Source organism: Semicossyphus pulcher, unplaced genomic scaffold, assembly GCF_022749685.1.
Source record: "Semicossyphus pulcher isolate SPU_LCO1_2020_fin unplaced genomic scaffold, fSemPul1.0.p SCAF_7, whole genome shotgun sequence".
NCBI lineage: Eukaryota > Metazoa > Chordata > Actinopteri > Labriformes > Labridae > Semicossyphus > Semicossyphus pulcher.
Window position 1 is genome coordinate 32648518 of NW_027211748.1, and position 8398 is coordinate 32656915.

At 43.5% G+C, this 8398-nt stretch overlaps 1 protein-coding gene across 1 annotated transcript; it reads right to left on the reverse strand.

Moving 5' to 3' along the window:
• Positions 1 to 603: 603 nt before the first annotated feature.
• On the reverse strand, positions 604 to 8217 carry rpp40 (ribonuclease P/MRP 40 subunit). Its single transcript, XM_069685093.1, has 8 exons — positions 8050 to 8217; positions 5876 to 6020; positions 5725 to 5793; positions 4849 to 4944; positions 3850 to 3972; positions 3469 to 3646; positions 3250 to 3384; positions 604 to 1114 (listed from the first exon to the last, which is right to left on the reverse strand). The coding sequence occupies exons 1-8, from the start codon at positions 8167 to 8169 to the stop codon at positions 916 to 918; spliced, it is 1065 nt and encodes a 354-aa protein (XP_069541194.1). The 5' UTR covers positions 8170 to 8217; the 3' UTR covers positions 604 to 915.
• Positions 8218 to 8398: the final 181 nt, after the last annotated feature.

The window sequence follows — 8398 nt, forward strand, 5'->3', positions numbered from 1 at the left end:
CAGCACACACGGCGTGAGGTTGTTTGTCGACAGGAAGTCGGAGACTTGAGCCTTCGTCTCCAAAAGTGACCGTCACCAGGCTTCTCACGCTGATTAAGCAAACATTTGAACGCCGTTAGAAAGGGCGTATAAATAACAGCAGCAGCAGCCCACAGGTCTGTTTGTATTTATTATAAGAAACGTGTCGCTCCACCTGACCTCTCTCTACTGTTAGGCAGGTGTCTGAGTTGGTGCACCAGGAGTGGTGAAAGTCGGGAGGGGGATTCATTTTGTTTGACAGACTGAAAAGTCCCAAATCGCCTGATAGAACTTATTTTTTTCTTGTTGATTGTATATCTGAGCATTATGGCACACTGCATTTATCTTATAGGCTATCGTTTCCTGTTTTTTTACGTCACAATAAATAAACTATACAACCTCAAGATTAAGAAGGGTTATTTACATTTAGATTTCTTTATAAATATGAGAAAATCGTTTTGTGAACCCAGTATCAGGACTCGTATCGAATCATTACATCCCTCGTATGGGGATAATCTTTATATAACTCACCTGTTTACATTATATTAAGGTGTGCCTGTGGGACAACAGAGAACACACTCAGAATTCATGTGCACAGTTAAACTTTATTTTCACTTCAACAATCAGAAAACATTAATATAAGTAAAATAATGAGAAATAATGTTTTCATCACCGAGCGCAGTTACCTTTTTCCTTATGACATCATCTGAGAACTGAACCTGCAGTGGTTCCCACCTGAGGCTCACGGCCCCACACAGGGTCAGCCTCAGAGGTCAATAATGGTCAATAATTGATTATTCTTTCTCTTCCAATATTGAAGTTTGAGATGCTTCAATCGAGACAACTAAACCTGAGCGTGTGCTGGACAGTGTAGCCAGGTGGAGGTGGTAGGTGTGGTCACGGTGGACAGGTGTCGTGTGCTCCTGTAGCCAGGTGGAGGTGGTAGGTGTGGTCGTGGAACATCAGCAGACTGTAGAAGTTGTCTCCTCCTCTCAGGACTCCGTGCTCCTCATTTCCCCATGAAACCGGACTGTCAACAAAACCGTGAACAGTGAGAGACGCCCAGGACTCCAGCCGAGGCTGCTCCAAGTAACACCTGTAGGACAAGTAAGGACAGGTGAGGACAGACTGAAAATGGCCTACTTCCCTCAATTAAATAAGCTGTGGAGACTTCAGTCAACATATTTAAGTATTGATCACCTGTTCGTCATGCGTCAGAAACTTGTCCACCTCAGCTAGTTTAGCTAACTGTCAGCTAACCTTCCTCTAACATTAGGCTAACTTTCTGCTAGGTGGCAGCCTGTTGCAGCAGCTCCCGTCGTGTTTTTTTTCTTTCATCTTGTAACTTTATTATTTTTGTTAGTGTGTTTTTCAAGTTTTCGTTCACTCTGGTAAGTTGTCATGGCTACTTTCGATTTTGCAACTTTTCTCGCCATTATTCTGTTACTACCTGTTTTTAACTACAAACCCTAATCCACCTGTTTGTTCAACATTAAGCCTACATTCAGCTAATGCTTAGCTTAAAGCCCCTGGAAACCCAAATCCACAAAATCCTTCTCTATGCTATTTAACGTCTTATGTACACACTTCTAAGCATGTTAAAAGTTTTAGAAATGACTTTAATCCAAACTGGAGTTTTTGCCATTCTTACTTTGTTAACTTTCCTGACGCTGGGGTTAAATTGGGCGTGGTGAGTGAAGATATTTATGTCGTCATAAATTTTCTCGAACCAATCGTGAAATAATCAACAGCAGTTGCCCCGCCCTCACAGGTGCACTTCTGGGCTCGCCATCAATCCCTCTCTCCGAGTCTGCGCTAACTCCTGTCCACTCACCCTGAACGTCTCTGCACATACCTGCTGCAGTTACCTAACGTTTGCCTTTTTCCCCATCATGCCTGTGTGCTGTCCCCAGGTGCACATCCACCATCTGAGATGACAACGTGTCATTCTTTTATTTTTTAAATGTGGCGGACTTGGAGAAGCAGCAGTGTTTCCGCCACATACATGTAGTGAACTGTTGCAGCCGCTGCTTCAGAAGTTGTAATTGAACGACTCTTTGGAGATTTCCGCTGCAAATCAACGATCGTCCATCCTCTCCTCATTGAGGAAGAGCACTGAAACAGTGAACTCGTGAAGTCTTGGCAACCACACAAACAACAGCGGGACCAGTTTACTTCTAACGGCAAAAGAGGGTCCGCTCCGCATCGCTGACATCGGCATACATGTGCAGTTCTAACACGCAGTGTAAACGATCCACGTGCCTCTATCAGCTGTGCGCTCAGTATCACACGTTCAGCTCCCTGGTGATCTCCCTCCAGCGAGCTGCACAATATCATACTGAAATGAGGAGATATTGTCTGTCTAACTCCGTACGTCCCTACTGTAAACTCATTGATTGTCGCGCTTTATAAAGCTTATAAAAGGTGATGTCATTTGGTAACGATCGATCGTTTAGATCGCTACGTCATTAATAACGTCCCTCGTGCACACGCGACTCACGTGCTGTGAGAACTGAATTGCGAGAGAGAAAATATGTAACTTTTGTGACTTAATGAAACAGACTGCTGATGAAGACAGTCCACACAGCAGACAGAGAGAGAGACAGAAGAGGGGGCGGGGCCAGCAGCGGTGTAGAGAGCACAGGTGCAGGTGTGCTGGGGGACTGAAGCAAAGTGATCAGGTTAAAGTAGTTTGTGAATTAAAACTTAATGAGGTGAAGAAGAGAGAACAATTAAAGTGTGGAAGGAAGAAATAGAGGAAACACTGCTTTCACATGCGCCATTGTTGTGTTGACAGTTGCCATGAGAACTCGGACAGGCGGACCCCGGCAGGTGTCAATCAACACGGGAGCTGCCACGCCTACACAGTCCTGAGAAATTGTCTGCACAGCCAAACGAGCTGTTTTTCAAGAAGATTTTCTCGTGTTTCTGAACGTTTATTTTCACTCAGATTTTTGTGGATGCTTTATGACACACTCACAACTGATATCATAGATGCATTTTTGCTATTTCAAGCTGAGTTTCCAGGAGCTTTAAGTTGAGCCGATGTTATGCTAAGGTCAACACTTAGCCAAAAACAATTTGTGTGCAACAAACAAACTTTGTAAAAAGAAAATCAGAGCTGGATTCAGACGCGATGCAGGGACGACATTCAGTGGCTTTTCATGAAAACAGGTTTTGGATGTAAATGTTTGGAGTCTTTGAGAGTTCAGAGGTCAAATGTCAGCTGACCTGATCTGCTGGATGAGACGGTGGACGTCCTGTGGGAGCAGCAGGCCGCAGATGGAAACACTCAGAGCTCGGCTTACCGTCGTCTTTGGCTCAGGACAGACCAGCGCGGACAGGAAGCTGCTGGACGAGTTCTCACTGTAAAAGAAGAGGCAACAGGTGGACATGTCACATGGCAGGATTCACAGGTGAGACACGTCATCATAGGGCCCGTCCTCTCACCAGCTGATGTGAGCATCCGCGGCTCCGAGCCACTCCAGGAAGCTGTGAGGGTCACATGACTGCAGGTCAGAGGTCAGCAGGGGGCAGGACAGGTCTGTCAGAATGTGACGCCTGATCTCAGGTCTGTGCTCCGACCAATCATAACGTGACAGAAGGGCCTGCAGAGAGTCTCCGCCCCCTAATGGTCAGACAGCAGGGGGTTATGGGAAATGAAGAGCATTTAGAACAAATTAGTGTGCGACTTAAAGATGCTAGTTTTGTTAGCTCTAACTTGAACTAGTCTGCAACATATCACTAATCAGTGTTGAACTAGCTGTGGCTTGCTCACAACACAGAGCAGGTCAGACCTCGAAGACTCACCTGGATGATGATGTCACTCACCTGCATGATGTGACAGCAGAAAGTCAGCCTTTAGCTGAAGTCGTGACCTCAGACCTGTGATGAGTCTCTGGTAGCCCCGCCCACCAGGAGCCATGCTGCTGTCAGTCAAATCCACAGATACTACTGTAACATGTACAAGTACACACAGATACTACTGTAACTTTTTTTATTTATATATTTAAAATGTTTGAACCATAGATTATAAAAAGATGACAGCTCCCTAAAAGTGAGGCCAAACCCTCTCTGTCGCCCCCTGCTGCCTGGCTGCAGTATAGCTCATAAAGCCCGCCTCCTCCATGTTAACAGATGGGACATGAGTCAAACTATAAAATCAAAATACACGTCAAACACATTTTTCTCAAACATGGTTTCTGTCATTATATTTAGTTCTTATCATGCTGATTTATGTCACAGTGTTCATTTTACTTTTAATTAGTTATTTGATGCTATAAAAAGGGGGCGTGGCCTCATGATTGACAGCTCTGTTGACAAATGGGGCTCCTGCAGCGTTCTGTTCCCGAGTAGCAGAGCAGAGGAGGAACGGTGAGAGGAGACGTGACTAACACTAACACTACAGTCATTGAACTTCTGCTTCAGACACAAGAAGCTGTTCTGCTGTTAAACACGCCGGCGTGACGGATCTTTGATGCTTGTTTTCAGTAAGTTAAGTGTGTGTTTGGGTTAGCAGAAGTGGCTACGGCGGCTCCACCTGCCGATCTCTACTGCACAGACTCTGTCTCCAAATGACGTCACCATCACAAGATGGCAGCGCCTATCACAGGGGCATTTTGGCTTCAATTTCATACATTGAGAGCAGATGGAGACGTGTCGTCCATCTTTATATACAGTCACTGGTGTGAACAGGAAGTTGCATTCTGAAGTTTATTGTTGAGTTTCTATCGTCCCATGTTTTAATTAACTGCTTTCACATCAGACATGGTGCCATTATGATGTCATTATGATGTCATTATGATGTCATTATGATGTCAATGTTCTTACAGAATCTGCAGTTTGTTCTGTGGTTGAATCTGGACGGTTTTCCTTCAACTCCTAACAACTCAAAGGAATCTTTATCCAGAGAGAGAGACAGGTGACCTGCAGACAGACAGAAAGAAGTCAGACAGACAGGAAGTCACAGACACTGTTACAGCTGAATGTTAAATCAAAGGGTAACAGCAGCACAGGAGTCAAGGTTGCAGTTTTAGCTAACATGAGCTAACTTTAGCTAACATTGTCTAGCTCAGGGGTGTCAAAGATACGGCCCATGGGCTGGATGCGGCCAGCCAGGAGGTCTCATCAGGCCCACAAGACGTTTTGGGGGACAGGGAGGACAATGACATTTTTTTTAAAAATACCTATTTATATGAAATTTTTAGAGATAAAAATGCTTTTTATTAGCATCCAATTTTTATGTATAATTAGCAAAGTAAACAGTTTCTATGATCGGATATTAATTAAACAATGCACTTTAAACTAATGGTATCTCCCTCAGCAGGAAGTGACAATATGAAGTGGTTCATTGCCTCTCTGTCACTGTTGATGAAAGCACCGATGTGAGTGATGTCGCTCTATTAAGAATATGTATTCGCAGTGTGGATGTTCCGGAGTTTCAAATCCAGCCAACGACCTAATATGAGTCTGACACCCCTGCACTCGCGGATAAGAGCTACGTTTAGCTAACTTTAGCAAAGATAAGCTAACTGTAGCATGTCTGGGATTACAGAAGGGTTTTCGATGATGTGTTAGCAGTTAGAGAAGAAGTAGCCGCTGGTCCTGATAGAAAACATCATGTGACCTTTAAACAAACAGCCACACCTGCATGAGACACCTGTACACAACACCAGGTGATCGGTGTTGAGGAGGAGGAGCTTTTACCATTTGGCATCAGAGCAACGCAGTTATCTTCATCTATCCTGGTCCTGTAAGATACACCATACACACTACCTGAAACACACACGCGTTACGCATCAGGTATATAGTTGTGAACAGGTGTGAACAGGTGTGAACAGGTGTGTATAGGTGTCACCTTGATACACGGTGGTCTCTAAAAAGTGTTTTTCCAGCAGCTCGTACACGGGCAGGTTCCTGATCAGGTAGAAACTGTTGAAACTGTTGAAGACAGCATCCAGGTGATGGGGGGCGGAGCTACACTCAGGCAGCAGCACAGACACCTGCACAGGGTGACCAACATATTTATATTTACATAGTCGAGTATAACTCACCTGTATTTCTCAGGTGTGAAGATGTTTTATTTTAATAAATAAAATATAATCAGATTTCCTGGACAGGTAACCAGAAACACCTGTCACCTGTCAGCTCTACAGGTGAGTAGGACAGGGGTCCGTTTCAGAAAGCGGGTTTAGCGAAACCCCGAGTTTGTTAACCCTGAAATGAGGGAAACCTCGGGTTTGCCGTTTCCGAGAGAGAGAGGTAACATTAACTCTGAGTTGGTTACTATGGTAACTGTGTCTGTGAACCTCACCTGGTCGGGAGCAGGTTTTCTTCAGGACACTCAGAGTTTCGCTCCGTCTCCTCCCTCTAGAATATAAAACCCTCATTCGACTTCCTCGTTCATTCAGCCCGTCTCACGCGTGTGTTTGAGCGGTTACAAATTAAAAGAAGAAACGTTGCGTCTCTGTGCTGCTCTGACCGCTTTGCAAAAGTCTTTTATAATTATGATAAAAAAATCAAAAGACAAATCTGTGTCAAAGTCATCATTTGTAGATTTTCCACCACCACTGCCGAGAGCGCTCAGATAAGACGCCGTTAGTTATTGGATTTATTTATTTATTTAAACTAACACATTCAGTTTAATCAACATGAATTATAATGTATGTGAAGTCAGCATCATGTTAGGGATAAAGCTGATGCTCATTAAAACAGCCACTGAATGATATTTAATCTGTTTCATATTTAAAATATGACTGAAGTGCTTCCATGTATGTTTTTTTCTCCCGCTGCATTGCTCCTAAATTAATATAAATTTTAGCTTCCGGTCGTGATGAAGTATTAAATAAACAGACCAGTTCAAACTGACGCGTTCACTCGAGCCGCTTCTCTCTCTTTTGCAGCTGCAGCCGTGTTACTTTATGTTTCTAAAAACATGCTCGTATTCGCTGAACGTCCGCGTGAGGATTTCGAGCTCCACTGGTGTGACGTAGGAGGACCTCTTTTTGTGTACCGTGACTCGTGGTGTCGGGGCTCCATTAATGCTGGCTTTTTATAGTCAGCGTGCACGCACTTAGCTCCGGCTGAACCTGCTCAGAGTTGATTGAACTAACTCTGATCAGCTGTTCTGGAACCGAAAACTCAGAGTTTCCTATCTCAGAGTAGATCGACTCAGAGTTCAGGGTTAGACTCAGAGTTTGTTGAACCTGCTTTGTGAAACGGACCTCAGGTGTTGTTGGAGGGAGGAGTGCTCATTCTTTGACAGTTTAAATTATTGTTCAGGTGAAGAACATTAAAGGTGAGAAATAAATGTATATCAAAGCAGGAAGTTTCACTAAAAACATCTGAGCTGTTAGAGCAGCCCCACCCTTAACAACGACAACGACAACAACAACAACAACAACAATAAAAATAACATATTAATACCAATAATTACGACTTTGTTTTTCCACTTGTCTTGTAAACATTCACTCTCCTCTGAGTTTCACCCAAAAATATAGCGTACTTATTACACTTTATTTTGAACTGTTTTATATTCAAAAGATGTATATACGTTATACTCTGTTATGTATGATATTACAGATAAACACTTGACGTATATATCATCATTTATATAGTAATACACTGCTGTAGTAGTCCTGTACATGCACTGATAACACCAACGTGTAACTCCAGACAGTACTGCTGTATTGCTTTAATAGTACTGGTACTGTGTGTGTACTGTGTGTACTTTCACTGCTTGTGTTTCATTTTCATTTACTTTCAATTTCATTTACTTTACTTCATTTACTCAAGACTTTTATTTTGAAACTCCGGAAGCACGTGTAAACTCTGTTTGTTTTCTCCTCTGCTAGCATGTTAGCTGCTACCTCATCACGCGTGCCTCTTAGCTCAAATCAGTCACCGCTCGAGACAGGATAAGCAAACAGTGATGGCTTCCGCCCCCTGTCAGTGCTAACGCGGCTAAAGCTAGCATCTACGTACTACCGGTGTAACATGCTAACGGTGTTACATGCTAAGTGTGGTAGCTACCTTGTAGTTGAAGTGCATCTGCTCCACCTGTGTGTTGACCCGGTTCTTCTGGTCCAGGAAACTGGAGCGCTCACAGACCAGCAGAGACCGGGGGCTCTGATCCAAGTCCGCACACATCATCACAACTTCATCTGAACTTTATTCTACACACTTACCCGAGCATGGACCCGCTGCAACACACTTCCTGTGACTGGTTTTCAACATAAAAGCCTACCACTGAAGCAGTTCTCTGAAGTGTGTGATTTTTTAAAATTATGTTCAAACAGTTTTCTGTTGTTCAGATCGAAACACAATAATACAATAAACTGTGAGTATAACAGTTTAACTAATACAATAAAACACTACAGTC

Coding starts and splice junctions, on each gene's coding strand:
- rpp40 (XM_069685093.1), bottom strand. CDS start 8,169: ATGATGTGTGCGGACTTGGATCAGAGCCCCCGGTCTCTGCTGGTCTGT. Junction 5,794..5,875: donor AGAGACCACCGTGTATCAAG/GTGACACCTATA, acceptor TGTGTGTTTCAG/GTAGTGTGTATGGTGTATCT. Junction 3,647..3,849: donor TCTGCTGTCACATCATGCAG/GTGAGTGACATC, acceptor TCTGACCATTAG/GGGGCGGAGACTCTCTGCAG.